At 35.1% G+C, this 26621-nt stretch overlaps 1 protein-coding gene across 3 annotated transcripts in view; it reads left to right on the forward strand.

Moving 5' to 3' along the window:
• Nucleotides 1-663: 663 nt before the first annotated feature.
• Nucleotides 664-26621, forward strand: part of LOC150101808 (adenosylhomocysteinase-like 1) — a 328595-nt gene continuing 302637 nt past the window's right edge. For 2 of the 3 annotated variants that reach the window (XM_090400531.1, XM_090400532.1), the window contains exons 1-2: nt 664-758; nt 9045-9132. In XM_090400531.1, the coding sequence (XP_090256657.1) occupies nt 666-758; nt 9045-9132 (181 nt within the window). In that variant the 5' untranslated portion in view covers nt 664-665. The remainder of the gene's footprint in view (nt 759-9044; nt 9133-26621) is intronic. The other variant, XM_090400535.1, reaches the window with a different exon arrangement.

Below are 26621 nucleotides of genomic sequence, written 5' to 3' on the forward strand. Positions count from 1 at the left end.
GCTGTGATAGTTTTTTGCTTTTTATTATTTTATGCCCAACCTGGTTGGCCGAGTGGTTAGTATATCCGCTCTCCAGATAAAAGCCTGGAGGTTCGAATTCCGTCGTTGACATGGATGTTTGTGGAAAATACTAGTGGTGGTGGTGGACAGTAGATGGCGTTGGTGTAGATGATTCAGTTCGCTGCAGTTGGTGGATAGAACAGTGGAAACGGATATTTGTAGAATAGGTGCCCTCCATCGATGAGTCCTTGAACTCTTTGGAGGTGTCACATAATAATAATAATAATAATAATAATTACCGCAGAATCGATGCCGATATTTCTTCGTGATAGCACTATTAGTAGCGGTTGCGGCCTTAGAACAAAGCTAATACAGCATAATAATTGCATAAGCAACGGTAGTTATGTTATGAAGTTCCATGTAGATGAGCATGGCATCGCTATTAAGAAAAAGAAAATATGTGTTAATAGATGAGAAATCTCAATAATAAAATAAACTTCTTAGAACTACAATAGCTTCTTACAAAAGCTGCCACTATATTATACAGCGCTACGATATGCACTTAAGCAAAATAGGCGGAGTTTCTTGATCAGTCAAATGTGCTCCGTGATTGGTTTGATAAAGCAAGTGGTTGTGACGTTTACATCATGGCTGAACATTTTGCTATGGAAGTTCGGGATGTTACTGAAGTGTCAAAAAAAGCAGGTTCTCCATACATTCGTGATCGAAGGGTCTCCGATTCCACAGGCAATTTAAGGGTATGGCTTTTTATCCTTAAATATATTGTTAAATAGTGCAGGAATAGTTACTGTTCATTAATATGCAAGAGCGCTAGTTTGTAGCTATTGGAAAGGAAACTATTTTTTAAAAAGGAGTGGCTATCCGCTATGCACAAACAACTGTTGATTAACTGCATCACGTTGGCGGTATCGGTCATAATACAGTAACATTGATTTATGCAAACAGAGTCTTATATGAAATAAAATATTCGTATTACGATTGTTAAATTGACAATAATATTTCACAATAAAGACGGTTGTTAAACTGAATATAAATCATAATGTCAATTGTTTGACCGAGCATTACCTTTCATAATGCCGAATAATACGCTTCTCGATATCGCTTTTATTATTATTATTCAAAGGTGTTTTTAGGTGTTTCTCATAAGTTATCATTTGTTTATTTTTATGTAGTGTTTTGATAATATACCATTTGTGAATTTTATTTTTCTGTATGTAGTTTGTATAAGAAAAACACAGCGTATGGGATAATATACCATTTGTTAATTTTTTTTTTCTTCTGTATGTAGTCTGTATAAGAAAAACACAGCGGATGGGGGGGGGGCGGGAATTCTTAGCTGTGAGAACAGCGTCAGTTTTTTTCTGTAATCGTGAATGAAATTTCGATGATTATTTTGAAGAAATAATTTATTGCATTGTGGATTAGTAAAATGAGTATCGATTGATTCATTAACTATCAAAATGTTTTTGAGTTCAGTTCATTCCATTGTGTATTGCCGAAAATAGCCTGAAAGTTCTATTCTTCAATACTTAATCCTTCCTGTGGGAGAAGTCAATAACATCCACCCGTTTTGAAATTCAGTTACTGCCAAGTCTTAAGGAAATTGTCTTGAGTGTAGATTTAACCAAGATTATTATGTAGATTTAACCTTTTTTTTAAGGGGGGGGTACCAAAAGGAAAGAAATGTGTTTATTTCAAGATATAAAATTCATCTCTCCAGCATGACATTTTAGACATTTTGTTTTAGGAATGTTAAGCTTGAGGACTGAAAAAAAAAAAAAAAAAAAAAAAAAATCATGGAAGTTGCTGAGACATCACTTACTATTAGTCAGTTTCTTGTTTGCCATAAATTGGCATGGGGTAACCAGTATTTACCTGTTCTTTTAATGGTTTCAAAGTACCTTTAAACGTTTGTTTGTTTCTGTAAGTTTGAAAGTCTGCTGAATTTTGCAACGCAGTTTCACAAAAATGAAAATGATTTCCATGAGAGGAAATTATTTTGAAGAAACGGCACTGTCATTACACTTTGCCATCTTTGGATAAGCAGAATTGCTGAATTTAATATGTATAAATAATAGCTATTTATGATTTTCAGTTACAGCAATGTGATCTATATTTTAATAATTTTTAGCTATAGTCAGAAGGTAATGCAAATATTTTGAAGCCAAATTTTAAATGCAGTGATCAGTATGAATTTTTATTTAGAGAAATGTATCGTATCATTGTTCATTACATTTTCAAATATATATCAGCTAATACCTTGTTGGTTATTGAATTTATCATTATATTATATTACATGACACCTCCAAGGAGTCCAAAGATTCATCGAGGGAGGGCACCTGCTCTACAACACTGTCACCACCACTCAATTCACCAACTACAGTAAACCTCAACCACCCTCATCATCTACACCAGTGCCATCTACTGCCCACCACCACTAGTATTTTCACAGACAATCACCATGCCCACAGCGGGATTCAAACCCGCAGCCTTTTGGCTGCAAAGCAGATACACTAACCACTCAGCCAACCACACCGGCATATTTATGAATAAACTAAGTCAGTGGTGGCGAACCTTTTTATGTGCGCATGCCATAAATTTACAAATCGAGTTGTTGACTTGACGGTGCATGCCAAAAATTTACCATTGGAGTTGCTGACGTGCCAGGCAGTTTTTAATAAGGGAAAATTAATGTACTTTATTTATTTATTTATAAATTTATAATATATATATATATATATATATATATATATATATATATATATATAAAATAGTTTGTATATATATATATTTATATATTATAATATTATATATTTTATATATAATAAAATTTATAATATTATTCAGTGTAAAATTGATTTTAATGATGTTGATTTGAAAAAAAAAATGGTAGTGAGAAAAATATTTATGCATTGTAACTCACCATAGAAGTCAGCTGAGCAGGGGAAGCAGCAGAAGGATGTCAACTTGTTGGCGAAACGCTTACTGTCGAATATAACTTGCCATCGCGCATAACTCTTACTCCAGATTTTACTTTACAAAAAAAAAAAAAAGACATTAAAACGTTTTGCATATATCTAGCACACGAAAAATGTTTGAACATGTTCACGTCGAGGCAATAGTAATTTGCTCCCCACAGTTAACAACACGCCCTCTCCAACAGCCATTGTACTGCAGATGCAAGAAAAACAAGTATACTTTTATTGTAATCCTGAATAAGGTACAGAGGCTTTTGTAGTCTGTGTAATATATTTCTCGACAAATAGTGCAATTAGAGAAGCTGGAATAAAAACAGTGCTAACTAATGAATCACATGTCCCTTCTCACAGAAACAATGCTGTATAGACTCAAGAAAAACCATATGTTGCATCAAAATGCAGTATCTAACTAAAAACTATTATCCAATTTTTCAATTACATGAAATCAGTGTTTGTTTTATTGCATTTGAAATTCTCGATGTCATTATGACAGATCACAAAGGCTAACTTCAAATAAAATTCTACCACGAATTGAAACATGCCATATAATGAGTGTGTGAGTTCATCTGCCAGTTAAACAGAAACAAGCAGCAATAAAATTCAACTAAGGGTTGAAACTTTGTGTGAGTCGAGACTGCCTGTATTGAGAAGTTCCGTAAGAACGATAAACGACACCCCGTCGTGAATGTGTTAAAACTAAGAAATATATATAGTGAATGTCATTATGACAGTTTCGGATGTTATGCAATTCGGTCGAAGAGAATTAACATTTCAACTCAACAATTGTCGGTTGTCTTTGGGTCGCACGATCTTTTGTTAATACTGCACCAATCATATGCACGTCTTCATAGCTGCTCTCTCGTGTAAAACAAAATTTAACTTGTTCTTATTGTAATAATTAAAAAAAAAAAAGGGTTGAATAATTTATAAGCACATAAAAGGATATAACCTGTAAATCGTTGATGTGCCAGCAAAATTCTCGGACGTGCCACCTCTGGCATGCGTGCCATAGGTTTGCTATCTATGAAATAAGTTATGGTATGCTGAATAACAAATTAAAATGAACAAGTTATCATCAGTTATGCTACTTTCACTTGATCACAGAAAAATAAAGTAGCTCTATTAAACAAATTAATTTAGAAAAACAACAAAAAAAATTTTTTTCTGCATTCCACTTTATACATTGATATGAGAAGTGAAGTATCATAATCGCAGAGATTATGAAGTATCATAATCTCTGCGATTCAAATTAAATCACAGAGATTTAAGCCAAACCTTTTCCTAGGAAAAGGTTTGGCTTAAATGGAAATAACAGATGAGAGAGTGCCAGTTTCCTCTCTCTGAGCAACAGACGTGCACACAGAAATCCATACAACAGTTTATAAGATAATATCTAGAAAAACAACTTGCTCAGCTGTAGATAACATATATTCACCTGTTAACCAACAAATTTTTTATGAAAAGCCGATTACGAGGTTTGATGTATGTATTTTCTATGTTTTTAATGTATTAAACTTCCTAATAAGCTTGACTTTCTTCATTCATAAATCCTGTCCACTTGTGTGTGGGAGGTCATGTTCAGGTATAAGGTAGTACCTAAACAAATATGTCTATATATGCATTTTGAAATGAACTTTTAATATATTCATACTTTAGAGAGAAAGAAGAAACTGAATATCAGAATTATTATTATTATTACCACCCCAAGACCTCATGGAGTCCCAGATAAGTCTTTGACTCCATGAGGTCTTGGGGTGGTACATCATACTCTTTGCAGACACCACATTCTCAGGCAAGGCATTCCAATCATTCACAACTCTGCATGAAAAAAACCTGCCTCTCACTCCCCTACTCACACCCTACAGTTTCCAGGGATGACCTCTGGTTCTCCCCTGATCTCCCACTATTCTCTGTAAAACTTCTCCAGCATTGATCCTATAACAACCCCTTACCAACTTGTAGGTCTCTATCATATCTCCCCTCTTCCTCCTGTCCACCAAACTCTGCAAATTACATCTTCTCAATCTTTCCTGATACTCGACATTCCAGAGGTCAGAAACTACCTTAGTCAGTCTCCTTTGGATCCTTTCCAACATCTCTTCATCCTTCTGAAAACCCAGTGACCAAATCTGGACACAATAGTCCATGTGTGGCCTAATCAAAGCCTTATACACCGGAACAAGAATCTCCCTACTTCTACATGTCAGTGTCCTCCACATCATTCCCAGAAGCCTTTGTGTTGGCTTCATAATTTTGACTATGTGTCCTCTAAATTTTAGATCCTTATCCACTATCACCCCCAGATCTCTTATTTCCTCTACCTCCAACAATATATTCTCACCAAGCATAAATTCTGCATCCCATCTTTGTTTTCCAAATTTTAAAACCTTACATTTTGCAACATTGAACTCGCATCCACATTTCCGTGCCCAATCACCCAATCTATTCAAGTCTTCTTTTAAGGCCACAACATCTTCACTACACTTCATGGTTCGTCCCAACTTTGCATCATCTGCTAACAACTGAATATCTCCATCCAAATCTTCACCTATATCATTAATATACAAGTTAAACAGCAATGGACCTAAAACAGAAAGAATTAGAAAGAATAAACGAGGGCAGCAGTAGCATGTAAGGTAAGGTGGTAAATAAAGAATGAAGAGATTCTGATTGAGGAAGTACAAGATAAAATCTTGTACTTCTAAGTTGTCTGATTGGGTCATGTAGACTACAGAAGTGAGTATGCAAGCAACTTATGTCTATACAAATGCTGGGAGTATCAGAAACAGTGGAGTAGTTTGTTGTCTTGATGAATATATGAGCCTCAGATTGTAGGCATTAGTGAAGATCTAGTTATTAGAAGCAGATATGCTAACTGGTTTTGAGTGTAAAGGGTACAGGATTTTTAGAAAGAAATGGAGAGGAGTGTGGGGGGGGTGCTGATATTGGATGATTTGAATCCCTTCACAGTAGAAAGCTATGACTGCAGTACCAGTAAGTTTTCCATATAGCATTAAATTTGAAGCCATCTGGTGAGAGGTAGTCTAACAAAATCAAAATATATAGCGAGGTGTTATTACAGACTTGGTGGATCAGTTGCTATGACAATGAAATCCATTAGCAAATAAACATGATGGGTGCATAATGAGTAATCATCATGGCAGACTTTAATTATGAAAACATGATTAGATAGCAGTGAAATCTCATGAAAAGAATGAAACTGAATTTATTGAGCTGTTGTGAGACAACTTCTGCAAGCAGCATGTGAGAGAAAGAACGTGAGGTCAGAGAGGGTTTTAGTTAAAGAAGTGATTGCTGCCTCCAGTTGGTGATAGTGATGGGTGTTTCATTCAGAAAAGGTTACATGCTTGAACTACAAAGCAAGAAATGGACCAGCTGAGAAGAATGCTAAATTCTGTCCCATGGTATCATTTGCTAGATGGGAAGGATATTGGCAGAGCATGGGAAGCATTTAAAACATTCTAAAGTGATACAATATGTCTCTAGAATTCAAAGATTAAATAGGGTAGGAGTGAAATGGATGTGCAATCTTATTAAACAAGAGATTTTTAAGAAAAAGATGATGTGAAAGTAATGTCATATTTATGGAAATATGGAGCAGGCCAGAAGATGAATACCCAAGCTAAGCAAAGTTTGCATGTGAAATATCTTCGCAACTATTTTACTTCTATATAGAGGCTTTTAACCTCATCATTGGCCTCTGTATCCCATAATGCAAAACCATTACACCTTGACCTGTTTTGACCTTTATTGAGGTCTCATCAGTGGGAGCTAGATCCAGAAAGATACTAGAGTTAAATCAATATAGCACTCATGTTTTCCATATACAAGTAATAACTAACATTACTAAACTTTTTCGATTGCCTCCAGAATATTTTGCCATCTCCATGATATTTATCTTCTATATTGTTCCCAAAGTTTTCCATGACTTTTGTAGTACTTTTATACATAACTTTCCTACCTTTCTTTTTCTCTAAGGGCATGTGCTAATTTATCTTCTGGTAACTTTTAATGTGATTTCTTCTTTTTCAGAACTACCTCTTTAACTGGAGCCCACCTCAAACTTTTTCTTATTTTGTGTTCAGCAACTTCCTCATATGCATATGATGGAATTGGTGTTTTCATTTTCAGATTTTGTCATTGAATCTCTAATGTTTGGCTCATATTTTCACTCTTTCGCCATTTTTCTCCAATAACATTTGTATATTGGACAGTTAAGCATTGAAAGTTGCTCAACTTTAATTCTTTTTAAAACTTTCATACACATTTTTCTTTTCACTGAAATATTTGTTTTTTAATATAATATGGAAGTATTGTAAGAAATTAACAGTCCTCTAGACTGTTAATTTCTTAGCTCAAGAACTCAATGTCATGGAGAGCAGCATGGGTATGTGAAGAAGCAGTCTTATTTTGGCAGTTCTCATCTTATCTTCCCGTTTAACATGTTGGGCTTAATGGTTTGTAATAGTCAACTTTGCCTGCCTGGTGGTCAAAGAACATAATATCTCTACTGTTTGATCAACCTATTTGAATATCATGTATTGTATCATTGTTGGTCTCTAGAACAGGGTTTTCAGATTAGTTAATACTTTATTAAATATAAAGTATTAAATGTGGACCACAAGGGTACCCACTATGTTACTAATGTGTTTTTTTTTGTCTTTTGCTAGTGAAATGTTGGCTTGATTATTCCTATGTAGTTTTTTTTTTTTTTTTTAAATGAAAACTGTGGGATGTCAGTGTCCTCTTGTGATAATTCCTTGGAGGTATCATGTATTAATAATAACAATCTTCCAAACTTGAAGACAGACCTAGATTTGAATTCTGTCTAGGATTCAAAGAATAATACTGAAGGTGAGTTGCATGCATAAGGTGGTAGGATTTTCCTTCTACAAATATGGGTTATTCATCTTGCAACCCAGTTAGAGAAGTAGGTGCCATTCATGTATATAGAAGGCAGATAGGATTAACTGCTCTATCATAAGTAGTAAGCAGTTTTTAAGAAACAGTTGCTTGGCTTCAGTCAAAATACCTGAATAGTGAGGTCTTCTTATGACCTCACTATTGAGGTATTTTGTGATGTCCACAAAATACCTACTCATATTGGCTCCCCTTTTCAGTTTTACTGATCAAGCAGGCAGGCAGGTATGCTGAAGTGTTTGGCATAAGCAATGGCAGTTGCTTATGCCAAATATCTCAGATAATCATTCTTCTTACCAGAATACCTGACAACCCCTCCTCCAATTTGCCAACACACTTGATCTCTTCCTAACAAGCTCCCCTTCCAGGTATACTGTGATTGTCATTTCTCCTCTTGGTGACTTGGACCACAACCTCATACAAGTCTCTTGTGCCACAGAGCAACCTTCACCCACCAGTGCACAGTTTCATGTCCTTTGGCACTACAAGGGTGCCAACTGGGAGGACCCTCATGACTTCTATTCCTCCTTCCCATGGTCTGACTACTGCTTCATTTCTTCTGATCCAAACACCTACTCAGACCAAATAACTGAAATAATGCTCACAGGAATGAAGGCTCTTTCATCCCTTATTCCACTCCAAATTTTCAGCCACCATCGAAGTTTTGGTTTCTCAAAAAAAAATGCACCATTGCTGTAAAAGAAAAACTTCTACTTATCCCAAATGGCTCAAGATAAAAAATCTAGTCAGCATGTGGCAAATCCAGTAATATGCAAGTAATATGCAACAGGGTGTTATTAATGCTCTGAAATTGCTTGCTAGAACTAGATTGTAACCAGGATAATACATTCACAAGCAGTGTTCTACTTACTAGGGGCTGAATCTTAAAATGATTGCATCTCCTCCACCTGTCCAGAATTGGACCCTTGTAGGGAACTTTTTTTTACTTAAAACCACTCAAGTAATTACCTCCACAAAGTTAATCCTTTGAGTGACTTGAATCAAAATCTTTATTGCATATTGTAGAGCTGTATAACATATTCCACACAGATTTAACTGTAATGTATGTTCTGCTGTTTAATTTTAATTGTTTATCTCCTTTAGGACAATCGACTGGTTGGAAGTGGTAAAGCTCGGAATAGATATCGTAGCCGTTCACAGTCTGCCTCTTCTACAGATAGCAACAGCTCTGGTAAGTCAAATATGTAATTAAAAGAAAGTGTTTTAACATTTGAAGGCTCGTGAAAGGCAAACATGGATGAGTATGATATTTTATTTTACCCATTAGGATTCATTAAAATATAATACAGACTTGAGTTTGTTATAAATATCAAATGGTGTTACAATATCAGTGTCTTCTTTAAATATTCACAGCAGCTTCCATACCAGAACATGCACAAGCAGAGGTTTTAAGCCGTATGCTGATAATTACTTGAACAAGATTTTATTTTCACAATAAATTTTGGGATTTCACTGATAGTTAAATACAGTAAACCCTCGATTTAATCGACTAATAGTGGCTAAGGGGTGTCTGTTAAATCGCGAATTTTTTTTTAAAATAAAAATATCTGTAACATTATACTGCAATTTTATCAATATTAGCAGTGTAATAACAAAAAAATTGTTTTACACAATTTTCGCACTTTTAGATAATTTAATTGGAAGTTAATGTTCGATGTTGATGTGCTTGGTTTAGGTAATCCTGCTTTAAAAAACTATCAAGTGTTTTTGGAACTTCTGAATTCTGCTGTTTTTTTATAATTAACTCACTAAAATTACAAAAATGTGTATAATAAAACTGCTACAGAAAGTCACGCCATGTGACAAAAGAACCAATTACAGTGCGATTGGTGTGATCACGTCCTAATCATTCACCGAACATGTTTTATGAGCAGTGACTCATTAATGTTGGCTAATTTACTAGTGTTTTTTCCAACATATGATGGCCTATTTGCCAAAATTTGTTAAAAATAACAGGAAATTAATGAAAAAAATAACCTGTTAATTTAATTATAAGCAAATCTTGGTTAAAAGCATTTTAAAATTAACAGGGTGTTAATTTTCACATGTGACATACGGACTGGAAATTTTGTTCATTAAATCTGAAGTCCGTTAAATCGAGGGTTTACTGTATGTTTATTACTCATTATTCATAAGAAATCATCTACACGTAGAGGATCAGTTGGAGTATTTTTCCCTTGCATAGCACTCAGAGAACACATGTAATTGAAATGTATAATACATTTTATTATTATTATTATTTAGGCCTCCATGGAGTCAAAAGACTCATCGTGGGAGGTCCTTCCTAAGAACATAGTCTGTCAAGACTCATCAAGGGGAGGTCCCCCCCCCTAAGAAACACAAAGTCTATCATACCACTCCTTAAACTCATTGACCATTCTCACTCTCACCACTCCATCAGGCAATGCATTCCACAGTTCAACCACCCTCCATGCAAAGAAACCACTCCTCACCCTCTTGCTCACAGTTTCCTTTTGTAACTTCCAGGGATGGCCTCTTGTCATCACTCCTTCCCGCTGTTCAACCAAGCGAAAGAACTCCCCAGTGTCAACCCTATAACCACCTCTCAACAGTTTAAAAATCTCAATCATATCACCTCTCCTTCTTCTATCCACCAAACTCTGCAGTCCACATTCCCTCAGCCATTCCTCATAACCAAAATTGTACAGTCCTGAGACCATCTTTGTCATCCGTCTTTGTATCTTTTCCACAGTTAATTTATCCCCTTCAAATCGTGGGGACCAAATCTGAGAACAATAGTCCAAGTGTGGTCTGATCAGAGACTTATACAGTGGAATGATAACCCTTTTATCTCTGCAGGTCAGTGTCCTTCTCATAATTGCAGCAATCCTCTGTGTTACCTTCACCACCTTTGCAATATGTCCCCTAAATTTCAGGTTTCTATCAATCATCAACCCCAGATCTCTTGTCTCCCCTACTTCCTCCAGTATAACTCTTCCCATAGAGTATGCAGCATCCCATCGATGTTTCCCAAACCTCAAGACCTTACATTTTGCTGCATTAAACTGACATCCCCATTCATTTGCCCATCTGTCTACTTATTCAAATCCTCTTGCAGGGCTACCACATCTGCACTATTACTAATAATCCACAAACAACTGAATATCCCCTTGCAATCCACTGACAATGTCATTGATATTAAGGTTAAACAATATTTACCTTATGATTTTAACTGTCTCACCATAATTCTAAACAACCTATCCCTCCTTGTTAGACATGAATAAAAATGTAATGGGTCCATTATAGAGGAACTCTTCATTGTGAATACTAACGTAAATAGGGGTACAAATATAACTGGTGCTGTCTTACACTGATAATGGTATTATGACTTGATTTTTAGAGAGAGAATAATTTTAAGTAACTTTTGTTCTCTTAGTATATTGCTGAAAAACAATAATCAAATGCCTATGTATCCTCAAAGAGTGTTTAGGATACCATAATAGTACTGTACGAAGAGTTTGCATAATTACTAACTTCCTACCGATAATTTCCCACCAAATTAGTCTGTCAAGACTCTAGTATTGTTAAATCTTTTGTCTTCTTAGGCACCTCTGACTGCATCAGTCTGTATCTGATTCTTTTTAAGCGACCCTACCATGTGAAGCTCTGTTCACACATTCCTCAATGCTAACAATTTCAACTTCCTTCCTAATATCTTCATTTTTAATATGATTCTGCCATTGATGCCATTTGTTCACTTTAACAGCTTTGCTTATTTTATTCGTCTCTTTCCATATTTAATTTGCCATCTTCACTAAAAGTTGTGAGCCTCTGTAGCTCAGACGGTGCCTTTTGGTTGGAAAGACCTGGGTTCGATTCCCGTCTAGGATGTGAGGAACTTTAATCTGGTCTTTTTTGACTAAAGGTGAGTTAGCCGGTCTCATACAGAGGTAGAGTTTTTTCACCCAGAAACTTGGGTTTTTCGTCCCTCAGAACAGGAAAACCAGCCCGTGAACACACACACACACACACAGATCTTCAGTCATAAAATACATACTTAATCCCTCATTAGGAGGGCTCAACCATCCTAAAGGACGGTGGAAGAATGGTGGGGAACCCCATATGAATAAGATAAAATTAAAAGTTGTGCATAAATAGAAGAAATGTTTTATTTGCTATATAGGTTTTCCATCCATGAAGTTGATGTTAATGTTTCTGTTTCTACCTTTTTTCATTGGTCTGTCATTTAGCTGCTGATTTTTATACCAAATTTCTTACTATAATTTGTCATCATGCTTAATATCACTTCCCTTTCATAAAGTGATCCATATAGATGATGTATAACAGTGAAGGTGGCATACACCTGTGTCTCACACCTGAATTTATGTCATACCATCTTCTTGTACTTCCTTGAGTTCCATCTGCTGTATTGTTTTGAACAGCCTTTCTCTTGGCACTTGTCATATCTGTCCTTGTACCAGTAAACCCCCCCCCCCTTGTCATATTCTTTTTCTAGATCTACAAAATTTAAGTACAAATTGTTATATTACTATGATTTCTCAACTATTTTTCATAAGTTAAATTCAATCTTGATACAAAATTAATAATGGAAAAAACTCGCGTACAAAGAATATTTAATAGTATAATTTTCGCCTGTGTGTCACAGGCATCTTCAGTACATTAAACTCAAATTAAACAATAACTGACAATTCCAAAAAGCGCCACCTAAGTAGCTGGTGTAAGATAACTAAAAAGGTCAATAAATTTCCTTAAAAAAAAAAAAAAATCAATACAATAAAAAGTTAGGAAAGATTAGCTGATTTGTAAAGTACTATCTCCCATAAAGGGGATAGACGTAAGCCGTCGGATCTGTTTAAGTTAGGAGAATGAAGTAGAGTTTCACATGTTTCTTTATAAAGGCGTTCCATGAGAAACTGACTTTTGTGAAGAACTCTTGTCTTTCTCCAATGAACTCTGTGTCTAGTGAAGATGGCATGTTCTGCAAGTCCAGACTTTTCAGGTTTAAAGTATTCAATATAAGCTTGGTGTTCTTCTAGCCGAATAGAGGCAGATCTTCCCGTTTGTCCGAAATAAGATAATCCACAAGAGCACGGAATCTTATTTCGGACAAATGGGAAGATCTGCCTCTATTCGGCTAGAAGAACACCAATCTTATATTGAATACTTTAAACCTGAAAAGTCTGGACTTGCAGAACATGCCATCTTCACTAGACACAGAGTTCATTGGAGAAAGACAAGAGTTCTTCACAAAAGTCAGTTTCTCATTCATTCTCCTAACTTAAACAGATCTGACGGCTTACGTCTATCCCCTTTATGGGAGATAGTACTTTACAAATCAGCTAATCTTTCCTAACTTTTTTTTTTTTTTTTAATAGGAAATTTATTGACCTTTTTAGTTATCTTACACCAGCTACTTAGGTGGCGCTTTTTTGGAATTGTCAGTTATTGTTTAATTTGAGCTTAATGTACTGAAGATGCCTGTGACACATAGGCGAAAATTATACTATTAAATAATCTTTGTACATGAGTTTTTTTCCGTTATTAATTTTGTATCGATATGTCTACTCACAGTATACTTCTTTTAAAACTTAAAATTCAATCTTGCCAATCCCTGTTTGTCCTGAACCCAGGTTGTTCTACCCAAAATTTCTCTTCCACAAATTTTCTTAACCTCTTCTCAAGTATACTTGTATAAATCTTACCTGGAAAATACTTAGCTGTAAAATTTCTCTGTCATTCCAAATTTTTATGTGCATAGTCAGTATAGGATGACTTTTCAAAACGCTATTTCATATTAGTGTACTTTGGTCATTTTCTTTAATTGTATAAATACATTCATTCATTTTCTAGTATGACGGAACATCACTACAAAGGAGGGGAGGATGTTTATATATTTGCATTGTGATTTCACACAAGAGGAAGGAAGCAAAGTGGCAGTTTGTCTGTGTTGTATTCCAGCATATTTATACATTTCTGTGGCAAGTCTTATCTAATGCCATTTTAGTGTTGTCCATTGTAAAGTTATGCATTTTAGATGGATATAACTGGCAGAATATTTGTCAGAAGTAGTCAATGAAGCTAGAGACTTTGAGATTATTGGGGACAGTGAATTTAAGTTTAGGAATTGTATTAATTAACTAGTTAAGTCATCACATTGGATAACAATACTGTTAAAGAGAACACTTAACTTGTAGGAATGAGGAAGTTGCTGTCCCACTTTAAGACTTTCATAAGACCACATTTAGATTACTGTGCACAGATATTGTCTCCTGGGTCTCAAGGAGATGGGGAGACACTTGATAAGCTTCACTGCAAGTAATCCAGATGATAATTGGCCTATTGAATCTGTCCTAATATGTATTCCATATTAAGACAGATGTTCAAAATTTGAGGAAGAATAGTGGAGATAAAAACATACAAGTTAGGAAAGGGATCTTATAGACACAAGTGAGATTTTGGATCTCATGAGTAGCAGAGATAGATCTTAGGGGTCATTCCTAAGAAGCTGGCTAAGCTATTTCATGTCACTGGGAAGGATATCATTAATTCATGCATTTATCCAAAAAGAGAAATTTTTATCTTAGACAAAAGCTAATCTTTACTCCACATCAAATTCTCAGGAAAAAAAATGATGTTAGATGATAACAAAACAAAGTGTTTCCAATTATTTGTATAATTCCTAAGATTCATTCACTAAGTTTTACTTATAGTGATGGCCAAAATGCAGTAAAAGCCATATACTTATAACTCAGTGTAAAAATTGAGGTGTGAATAATGAATTTAAAATTAATATAATTTTTAAGTAAAGTAATTTTTATGACAATTTTAAATTCCTTGTAAATAAAATGTTTTTCATTATAAGTAGCATGTTTTGAAAGTAGTACAACTGTATGTACTAACAGTGAAACTTGTGTCAAACAAAACTTTTAGTCAGTCCTTGAATTACAATGTATGTGACTTACAACTATTTATATTTATGCTGACATCCAATTAACCACCCAAAAATATATGCTTTGTATCCATATTATTTCTATAAATCAATGAACACTTCACATCCATGTAATTATAGATGTACATACACGTCAAGGCTGGCACAGTGGTTAATGTGTTCACCGAACTTTATTTGTGCAACCCATGGACAGGATGTTATTGCTGTCATCTTTCAAGGCAAATTATTTAAGAAATACTTTTGCTCAGGGTGTTGTTGATACTGAGGGCAAGAAAATCCTCAAAAGCTTTTGGAAGGAATATAATATCTTGCAGATGTGGCATGGAGTGAGTTGATAATGTATGAATGGTGTTTGGAAGAAGCTGATGAAAATATGAGTGTACCAGAGGATTCAACAAAGACTAGCCCTTACAAGATATTGGTGAAAAGATAGTGCTAAAGAATTGGAGTTGTAGGATGATAATGAAGATGTAGAGCATTTGTTGGATCCTGTGGAAGAAGAGTTCTCAAACAATGACTTTATGGAACTAGAAGCACAAAGTTGCAGAACAAGAAGAAGCTGAGCCTCCCAAAAACAGTTTGCAGCAAAAATATCACCCAGTTTCCGCATATCAACCAATTTCTGTAACCCACAAATCTTCAACCTGTTCTCGTAAGGTTCATTCCAAAGACTTGTTACCATCTTGGTCACTTGCCTCTGGATTCTCTCCATCTCTTCCCAATTACCAAGTGCCCAGATCTGCATGCAGTAGTCAAGATGGAGTTGTATAAAGACTTGATAAAGAGGAATAATAACCTGCTTTTCAAAGTATTTTTCAGTAACCAAATAATTCAATGAGTTGCTTTAGCCACTTTTGCTATGTGCTCTGAACATCAACTCCCTATCCACCAACACTCGCAAATCTCAGGCTTTGTCAATTTTCTAGAGTACAGTTCCATCAATGTGGTATACAGCTGGTAATCGTTTCACCCCAAAATGAATAACCTTATGCTTTTCCACATTAAACTGATATCCACCGTCCTTTGCTCAGACTGCCAGTCTATTCAAATCACCTTACAAAATTTTAACATCTGTATTAACTATTGCTCTGCCCAATTTTCCATCATCGGCAAACTACTGCACAGTTCCTCTCACATCCTTTCCTATATCATTAATGTACAAATTAAACAGTATTGGTCCTAGAACAGAGCTCTGTGGCATGGCATGCCACTACTCACAGGCCTTTTTCTAGACTCTACTCCTGAATAAACTACTCTCTGATATCTCCCATCAATCCTCCCTTTTATCCATCCCACCAACCCTATATCTATTCCCATGTGTTTATTGATTAGAATTTTATATGATATCATGTCAAAGGTGTTTGCAAAGTCCATAAACCCATTACCTTCATCCAACTCAGCAATCACTATATCAGAAAATGTGAACAAGTTACTGAAGCACAACCTACCCTTCACAAACCATGTTGCTTCTGCCCCCCCCCAGACAGTATCCCATTTCCGTCCATCCAATGCCTGTATTTTGCTCTTGACTAACTTCTCCAGTACTTTACAACTCCTGATATACTGATGATTGGTAATTTTATACATCAGTCTTGGAGCCTCCTTTATACAATGGAACTATCTTCTCCTCATTCCCCACCCCTTGGGACTAATCCAGAGCCAAGACTTAGATTAAAAATGTCATAAGGCACTGGAAATTCCTTAGCACCTTCATGTAAAACTCGAGCTGGTATACCATTTAATCCCATAGCTGTATTCACATCAAAGTTCTGTAATATTCTATGCACCTCCCATTTCATTTACCTCAATTCCCATATAAGTCTTTGCCTCTCTTGTTACTGCAATATCTCTACCTGGATGATATACTCTTGCAAAATGTTCACTTAGTAATTGTACTATTTCACCTGATTCAGTTACCTCCCTACCACTGGCATTCATTAAAATCATTCTGCCATAAACATTCTTCCTTTTACTTGCAGCAAGCCAAAGGAACTGTTGGGGATTATCTCTGGCCTTCACTGCTAATTTCCTTTCATACTCTGCTTTTGCCTTTCTTACCACACTGGTTACTTTTCTGGCATGTGCTTTGTACTGCTCACATACCTGCTGATCACCTTTCTCCTTGAATTCCTTCCAGAAATTTTTCTCTTTCTGTAGCTCCAGCTTAATGATGATATTCATCCATTTAATTCCCACTTGATTCACTCTCCTTCTTAGTGTTTGAAGACTAGATATGCAGTCTTCAAACACTACTTTACCACTTCCCATGTACTTTAGATGGGATTCATACTTTGTCTTTCCAACCAGGGGACATCGATACCACCTGAAGCTATGGAGGCTATTTACAAAATGACTTACAACCTGATTACTATTAACATTCTGCAAATAATAATCTGGTTTTTTGTAATCATATTGTAGTAATCAGAAAACATCATTGTACCATAGTATTAATAATTCTGATTGCTACAGAACAGAACATCATTGTGGCATAGTATTAATGTATTATTCTCAAATAAACTTGGATTTCAACACTGTTAATTGTGCATGAAATGCTTTTGTGTTATATTTTGCTAGAAAAAAAAAATTCTGCCTTTCATGTAAAAGTAACAATATGCATAATTCCCAGATCATTTTTTTTTCCTGATCACATTATTATACATACTTATCAGTGTATCAGATAATGAATTTACTTCACACTCATAAAATTTGATAAGATTTCTATTCTGTTTGGTAACTCCTAGTGAGAATGACTCTTAACAACATACTTCTTAAATACTTGTGCGAACTTTAATTTGATGTTTTTATGTTTCATAATGTCATAATCCCACTCAAAGTAGGAGAATAACTTATATTTCCTTATAAGTAAGCATTCTCTTTGACAACTTGCATAACTCCTGTTGTTACTTAACCACCTTAGCAATGTCTTCTAAAGCTTAAATCTATCCACTATAATCCCAAAGTCTTTAGTTGCATTGACCACTTTCAGTAAATTGCATTAATATAATCTACTTGCAATGTCTTCCATCTGAAATGCATAATTTTACACTTGCAACATTCAACTGACATTCATTGTCATTTGTCTATATAACTACTCTGTTCAGGTCACCTACATGTGTTCTTCCCAACTTAGTATCATCACACTATATAAATCTTCAACCTGTCCAAGTGTAGAAGACTGTTCTCACATTTCGGGATGCTGAATCAGAAATCCAATAATGCTTGATGCTGTCCAGAAAAAAAAAAGAACAGTCCACTTGATAAGACTTTTTTCACAAAACCATTCCAGTATCTTTTTCATTAATGTTCTGTTTCTGCATTATGTCTTCTCTATAACTAATTTCATAGACATACCGCTAAACTAGCTATCCACAATTCCTTAATTTCCCTTTAAGCTTTATTTTTTCTGCCTCTGTTCTTTAGAACAACCTTCCTCATGCTATTTTTGCAGGCTGCAACCTCTAGCTATTCAAGAAATTTCTCAACAGGTTTTCCTTTTTTCTTCTTAACCACCTGCATTACATAAGCTATTGATGTGCCATAGGTTTTTCAACCTTTGTGTACAGGGCTGTTTAACTGTTACATTATGTTATTTTAGGTTTTCTCATAAGATCTGATCATAAGAACATTATTATTATCATCACACAGAACAAAAATAGATCTTCATAATGAAGTATACCAATTATTCTTTTCATATGAAACTTATAGGTTGCTTTGACTGAATTAACACGTTGACCGCCGTTAATGTTAAAAAATTTTGTGATCCCTGGGCCAACTTCTTTTTGTTTTACAATTTGCTGAAGGTAACATAAAATAATCATATTTTATGATTTTTTATCTATTTCATGCAGCTAAATAGATTTGTTAAGTGCGAATCACATGTGCCACACGGCCTGAGAAGAATTTTTTTACTGACTGGGCCAAGCAGTGCACACATGATTCGCACTTCACACAAGGTCAAACTTGAATATCTATGACTCGTACGAACAGTTATATGCGTTCAGTATTTTGTCTGGTGGAATAAATTTGTTATAGTGATAAATATTGTTATAAATTGCCCTAACATGGGAGACTATGAAAAAGAGCAACGTCATTTAGAAGCCTTGATAAATGAAGTTCTATCTGATGACGAACCATACGAATATTTGTCGGAAAGTTGCAACGGAAGTGATCTTAGTTCTGTGTCTTCAGATTCTGATTCTCTCATTGCTAGAAAGAGAATAAAAGTACAGGTGATAATCTAAAACATTTTCAGTTTGTAGATAATAATTTTGAATAAAACAAAATGTTATTGAAGAAATGCACGATAAACAGCCTGTAGACTTCTTTTTTATGTTTGTTGATGGACTGCTGGACCTAATGGTGCAAAAAACTAACAGATACGCTCTTCAAAAACTCAGTAAGACGATTTTACCAATATTACCAATGACATATATTATAAATAAATATTTAGCACCATTGTTATTGGTTTATTCAACATTAGAAATTGGCCCAAATCAGATAAAAATAAAATCCCTATAATAGGCCATCTGTTGTACATGTAGTTGAAATTCTACTGCGCTAACTATATAAACCTGTTTACCAGGCCCCATATTTCCATTACCCATATTCATTTCATTTAGATATGAATCACAGGTGAACTACGCAGCCTGAAAGAAAAATCTTTATGCGAATCAAATATGATTCATGCAACGCATTGAAAAAATGTAGTGTGAATCGTATATGATTCATATGGCGGGCAACGTGTTAATAGCATTTTTTTTTTTTTATCCAAATTTCAACAAATTTCTAGGATATGCTCAGAATTAAATTTCATTTACAATGGAACTGTAGTAAATTTATTAACCTGTGCCACATCATACACATTACATTAGTTTTACATTTCTTTGTTTTTTTTACATTGATTTTTTTTTTTCTTTTTTTGGTAATACAAGAATATTCTCCATCTCGTGAATGAATGAAAATCTTTAAGTTCACACAATAAACAAAGTATATTATCCTCTTGCAGAAATGTTACATTGACCAATCTTTATTACTCTCCCCAGGTTTTCATCATCCCCAGAAATTTCCTCTGAGACCATTATCACCAATCTTTTATTCCTGTTTTGTTTACATAATAATTAACACGGTGTTGGTATTATTCAAAATATTGATCCCTAATATAAACAACACCAAAGGAACAAATTTAGCTTGATTTATATGAATTAACTTCTCTATATGACACATTGATAGTGCTGTAGTTCTTTTTTTTTTTTTTTTACTTATAATTTGAATTGTTTCTGCAACAACTTATTGAGTGCCAGTTTGAAATTCAGTGAAATATTAGTAACTCAATAAATTATTTTTGTTCCTCTGGTATTCTTTATAGTAATAGTAACTTGCTCTCTAGTTAATTTGTAACATGTTTTTTGGTAAACTCCAGAAATGTAATGGTTTTTTCTCATTCAAATAGATTTGTCCTCTGATTATAAATGCAACCAAGTTGCTAAAATAAAACCTCTTAACAAACCTGTGCTGACTTCTACCAATTGTGTACTCTAGTTCTAATGAACTTTACCAAAACTCATGAAATGCAGAGTGGTATATAATTTTGTTAAAGCTCTACCATTTCACATTGGCACTGTCTTATCCTGCTTATATCATATACTGATAGATGGATTAATAAGAAACTGTATCCAAATATTCATTTCAATTTTAGTGTTGCATATAGTTCTGTTTCATATCATTATTTAAAATGAAATATATGTACATGATATGTAGTTTGAATGTTCTCTTTATACACTACTTGGAAAGAAGTCAATGGACACCATAGTGTGAGGAACAAACAGCCATGGTGCACACATTAATAAGATGTAGGACTTTCTTTCACTGTAATGACTGTAGCAATCCTATGTGACATACCTTCCACAGGTGTACAATAGCAATCAATGGGAATTTTGGACTGTTGTGGGGCAGATGTCCCTCGATCTCACCCAGTGCTCCAATTCATTCCACAATTGAAATCAAGACCCTGTGGAAACCAGTCAAATGTGATGACATTCATCATGTCCACAAACCACGCAGTTACAGCAGCAGCCTTATGACACGGTACATTGTCTTTCTGAAAGAGACAGTGGTCACTTTCGTAAATACGCCACAAAGTAGGAAGAATTGCATTGTCCAGAATGTTTAGCTGCTTCTTGGAGTTCAATGTTTGTGGCACAGCAAAAAGAGGTCTGAGGCCAAACCACTTAAAACAGGACCATACATCACGCAGCCACCTCCTAATTTCATTAGTTGGGGTTATGCACTCTGGTAAGACGTTTACCAGGCATATGCTACAGCCACACCCATCCATCTGCTTGGTAGTGTGATTCGCTGCTCCATAACACAGCTTTCCGATTTCCATGCCCCACTATACAAGCTCTTTGCTTGTGTAGTGGGACATGGAAATGCAAACCAACATGCAAGATGTTGCATGTTGGTTTGGGTAATGTAAGGCTTGAATATTGCAGTCCTACCATGGAAACTCTTGTTGTGAGCCTTGGTTCTGAATGTTTTTGTGCAGATTCATGTTCTAATTGATGCTTGGAATTCTGCATTCAATGTGTTGGCCGATGAATGGCAGTTTTTACATATTATCATTCCTGGCACCCTACAGTCATGTTTGGTGAGTGCTGCGAGTCGTCCACTGCATGTTGCACTTGCAGTCGACTCCCTGCACTTTCATCTCAGTATGGTATCATTGATTGTTGACCTGGAATGGCCCAATTAGTCAACAATTTGCTGAACTAATAAGCCTGCAACATGGTATTCTATCAGAATCTTTCAAACTTTGTCAATTCTCTTCTCACAGCCATTTCACTCGCATTGACTTGGGAGCATCATATTCCTCCAATTTATACCAGCTACAAACACATGCATCGTTACATGGCACGATGCACCTTGCCCATTGGGGTATCTGCTGCCTTCTTTCCAAGCAGTGTACCTTAGATCAAGATGCTTTGCATTCATAAAATGCATTTAAATTTGTAAATGACTATATGTAAGATAATGTAAAGGATAAATGTATCTATAAATGGAATATATAAAAAATCTTTCGTGGCCATTCTTTACTATGCATTATAAGTTTTTTTTACAATTAACTTTAGTTTTATTAAATTACTTAATCTCAAGGCTAGAATAATATTGCACACCAGTCTTGTTGAGAATCGTTCATTGCTACTGTTTTAATAAAAGGTATCTATAAACATAAAAATGTATTTACTGTGTTAATCACTGATATCACAAGTAGTGGTTGTTGCCATGCATAACATATTCCTGTGACAAAAAAATCCCAGTAAACAGACCATGCAGTTTTAAGAAAAATTTTGACTTTATGCAGTGTGGCTGATTAGCAAAATGCCTTGCATCTTGAATATTAATTCCTGGCATAACTGACAAAGTTGGCACCAATACGTAAACAAATATTTCAATCTGAAACTTGTAAATCATCACAAATGTGAAAGTGGGGAAGGGGTAAAAACAGTTGATTTCAAAGTGAAATAAGAGCTGTGGACTACAGTGGTATAGTGCTGTTGATATAAAATTACACACACAACATATTTTATCTAAAAGAGAACTTCCTAGTTTTTGATATGGAAAGAGTCCTTCTGTTAGGGCATATTAAGGCAATGTAGTAGTACTCTGGCACTCTTCAAATAAGCACTGAAATTTAATATGGCATCTGTGTAAAAGAAGGGCCTTTGATCAGAAGATTCTGTGGTCTGTGCTGAGCTTCACCAGACTTTTGGGCTTTATATATATATATAAAGAGAGAGAGAAGAGAGGATGTAAGATTGATGTTCCCAAAGTAATGGAATGTCCTGTTTTGTCCAAATATTAGAGGACAGTCACAAGAAACCTTAATGTTTATCCTTGGTGGAAAGTAACATGGATGATAGTTTAGTGCAGTATGAGCTGTAAAAGGACCTCCTAGATGAGTCTTTGACTCCATGGGGTCTTGGATGATAATAATAATAATAATAATAATCTTGTAAAGAAAGTAGATTGTATTTTTTGGATTCTTGAAATTGGTTCTGAGATTCCAAAAGTGTTGGAGATTAGGATTCTACATACAATGTTAGAGCCCTTAGGAGCAGGCTTATATATACATACTTTTAATATCTGGATTTTCTTTGAGTTGATGCCATTATGTTGCATAATTCTTGGGATAGTGTTAAGGTCTAATTTAAGGCCTTAGGTTGGAACAGATGTGTGCCCTACCAAGTAGTATTTTGATAATTTTTGTAATGGATGATGTGCCAAGTCCTGTTATATGTATTGGCTACTGAAGGCAAGTTTATGATAAACTGAAACTGTCAGAATGTTAGATGGAGGGTGAAAACGAAGATGTCCAGGAAAGCTAATTTTCTCATATCTTGCTTGCAAAATTCATTGTTGTTAGTTTTTTTTTTTTTTTTTTTTTTTAATTGTCAGTTACACAACTATCAGCAAGTTTCAGATTGCAATATTTATAAATTGGTTTTCTCTTGAAAAAGTGCCTCTTAAAATGTGAGAAAATGAGCACAGCAGTAGAATAAATTCAGTCTACACATGAAGTATTGTGTGCAGGTTTGGTCATTTAGTGTCCACCGTGATGAGAGAATTGCATGTGGTCCAGAGATTAGTGACTAAGCAATATGAGGACTGATATTTTGGTTATTGGGTGATGAAGAAATGTAAATTGCAGAAATTATTGGATAGCTGAAGAGGATATATAGATTCTTAAGTTGGTGAGAGTATTGTATTAATTAATACGGAAAGCATCATCAATTTCCTGATATGTTCCCAGGGGTGTTTCAGGTTACTATGATGGCACTATATGATTAAGTTTACATTATTATTAATTTCCTATCAACAATTTTCCTCCAAATCAATCTATTACTTGTGAGCACTCCAGTATTGTCATATCTAATATTTTGTTCTTCTAAGGCACTTCTGAACGAATCCCACCTAGACCTTTGTCTTCCTCTGGGTCTCTTTCCTATCATCTTGGCATCATACACCTGTTTTTCTAACCTTTCTTCACCCATTCTATTTAAGTGGCCATACTACCTTAGATTAGCTCTGCTTGCACATTATTGAATGCTAATAATGTCAAATTCTTTTCAAAATATCTTCATTTTTAATAGGATTGTACCATTAATGCCATCAGTTCACTCCCCTAATTTTTTTCACAACCCTCATATTTGTGGTCTCTAGTCTTTGATAAAGTGCTTTATTTCTAACCCAACTCTCGGATCCATAACTTAAAACTGGTTTAAACACTCTTGTATACTGTTAGTTTGGTGTTTTGACTAATTTCTCTCTTATTCCATATAAATTTATTCAGCTGGCTACCTACCATACCAGCTTTATTTATTCTGTTGTCTATTTCCAGATTTAACCTGCCATCTTCACTCAAAACTGTGCCTAAATAACTGAAATATTTTACTTGTTCTATAAGATTTCCATTCAGAATGCAGCTGAAGTTTTCTATGCTCCTGCCTATTTTCATAGTTTTGGTCTTTTTATGGCTAATTTTCATGCCAAATTTGTTACAGCTGTTATTCAATTTAGTTAGTAAATCCTGGAGACTTGCACTAAATGTGTTTAAGAGTACATCATCATCTGCATAAAGCAAAGAGCAAGTTTCACATCTCCAATGCTAATATCAGGCTTAATACCACTTTTTTTCATAATGTGATCCATATAGATGACGAATAAGAGTAGAGATAATATGCATCCTTCTCTTACCTATGATTTTACATCAAACCATCTTCCTGTATTTCCTTCAATTCTAATTGCTGATGGCAACTTAAATATAGACTATGTATAATGTTCCATTTACCCCATATAATTGTAATGTTTTGTAAAGCTTTTCTCTGGGCACCTTGTCATACTCCCACAATTTCTCAAGTATTTGTCTTAAAGTGAAAATCTGATCTTGACAACCTCTATTTGGCCTGAACCCAGCTTGTTCTTTTCCAAGTTTCTCTTCCACAATTTTTCTCAACCTCTTTTCAAGTATGCTTGCATAAATCTTACCTGGAACACTTAGTAGAGAAATTCCTCTGTAATTATCACATGTAGAGTTTTATTCCCTTTTTTTTATAGATGGGTACTATGAGATCTGTACTCCAGTCATTGGGAATTCAACCTTCCAAAACTTTTCTTATCTCCATACTTAAGCATTTCTGGTCGAATATCATCTACTCCAGCTGCCTTTCCACATTTCAAATTTTTGATGTCTTTTTCTACCTCAAGTATTGATATGTACTCCTCTTTGCACTCCTCTTGAAAATATTCTGGTATAGTTCTCTCACTGCTTGGTTTGTTTAACAGTCTTTCAAAGTAATTACTCTAGGCATCTAGGATATCCTTATCTTCAGTTTTAATGTCACCTTTATCATCTTTGATTCCTTTTACAGTACTCTTTCCTCCAGTTCTAAGCTTCAATAGCCTTTAGAACATTTTGCCACCTTCCTGATATTTATTTTCTATATTCTTACCAATCTTCCCATGACTTTTGTTTAGCTACTTTTACACACAGCTTAGCTCTCTTATACATTTTTATATATATTCCTGACACCTCCAAGGAGTCCGAAGACTCATCGCAGGAGGACACCTACTGTCTCCACCACTACACTGAACCTCTACTACCAATCGACGCCATCCACCGCCCACCACTACAACTAGTATTTTTTGTCTGTAAATTGCGTGTGTTCTGAAGGGCCGATTTGTCTGTATTCTTTAGGGAATCTGCTGACTTATTTGCTAGGAACTTTTGGTATGCTTTCTTCTTTTCTAGGACTGCTTTTTTACTTCTTGTGTCCACCATGGTGTTCTTATTTTTCTATCCTTGCAGATAATTTCACCACATACCTCCTTAGTGAATCAATCAATATCTTCTTCAGAGTTTGCCACTGAGACTCCAAGGTTTGGTTCTTGTTTTCAATTTGTTTAATTTTTTCTTTAATAATGTTGGTTTAGTCGAGTCTACAATTTACTTGTGAAAGCTGCTCAACTTTAATTCTTTTTAAAATTTTCTTACATACTGTTCTTTTCAATGTAATATCTATTTTTCTCCTGCTTAGTACTAAGTAATGGTCTCTTCCAATTTCAAATCCTCTGCACAATCTTATCCTGAATGAGCATGAAGATATCACTATCTTCAAAAAGAAAATCATCTATAATCAAAGATAATTTTCTTATTTCTTGTCTTCTCTCTTGTGAACTTATGCACATCTTTATGTTGAAACATGGCTAATCTGTATAACTAGCCTAAATAGTAATGACTGGTCTGTATCCTGAGCAGAAGTCCAGTAAATACCATTATTATTAGCCTTGCCCTTTTCTCTAAAGTTTCCCAAAATGTTCCTATGTGCTTGGTGGGATTCATTTTTTACTCTGCATACTAGAAAATATTCTAGTATGGTTCTGTCACTGTCTGCGCAGTTAGCCGAGTGGTTACATGCTCTGCAACCATATGCCTGGGAAAGGAGTGTCCTGTTCGATTCTTGTCGTTGATGTGAGGAGCTAAGGATCTTTCTCAGACATAGCCAAGTTAGCTGGTCTTGGGCGTGGACTGCAGGTTTTTCCTCCCGCAAAGCAGGCAAACCAGTCTTAAGAACGCAACGCTTCACAGACAATTACACATGGTTGAGTGTGGGGATAACGACCCCCACCTCATAGTGAGTTATGAAACCCAAAAATGGGAGGCCAAGGCCCTA

Source organism: Typopeltis vanoorti, chromosome 11 (genome assembly GCF_054136105.1).
Source record: "Typopeltis vanoorti isolate ZY-2024b chromosome 11, IOZ_Tvanoo_1.0, whole genome shotgun sequence".
Classification (NCBI taxonomy): Eukaryota; Metazoa; Arthropoda; class Arachnida; order Uropygi; family Thelyphonidae; genus Typopeltis; species Typopeltis vanoorti.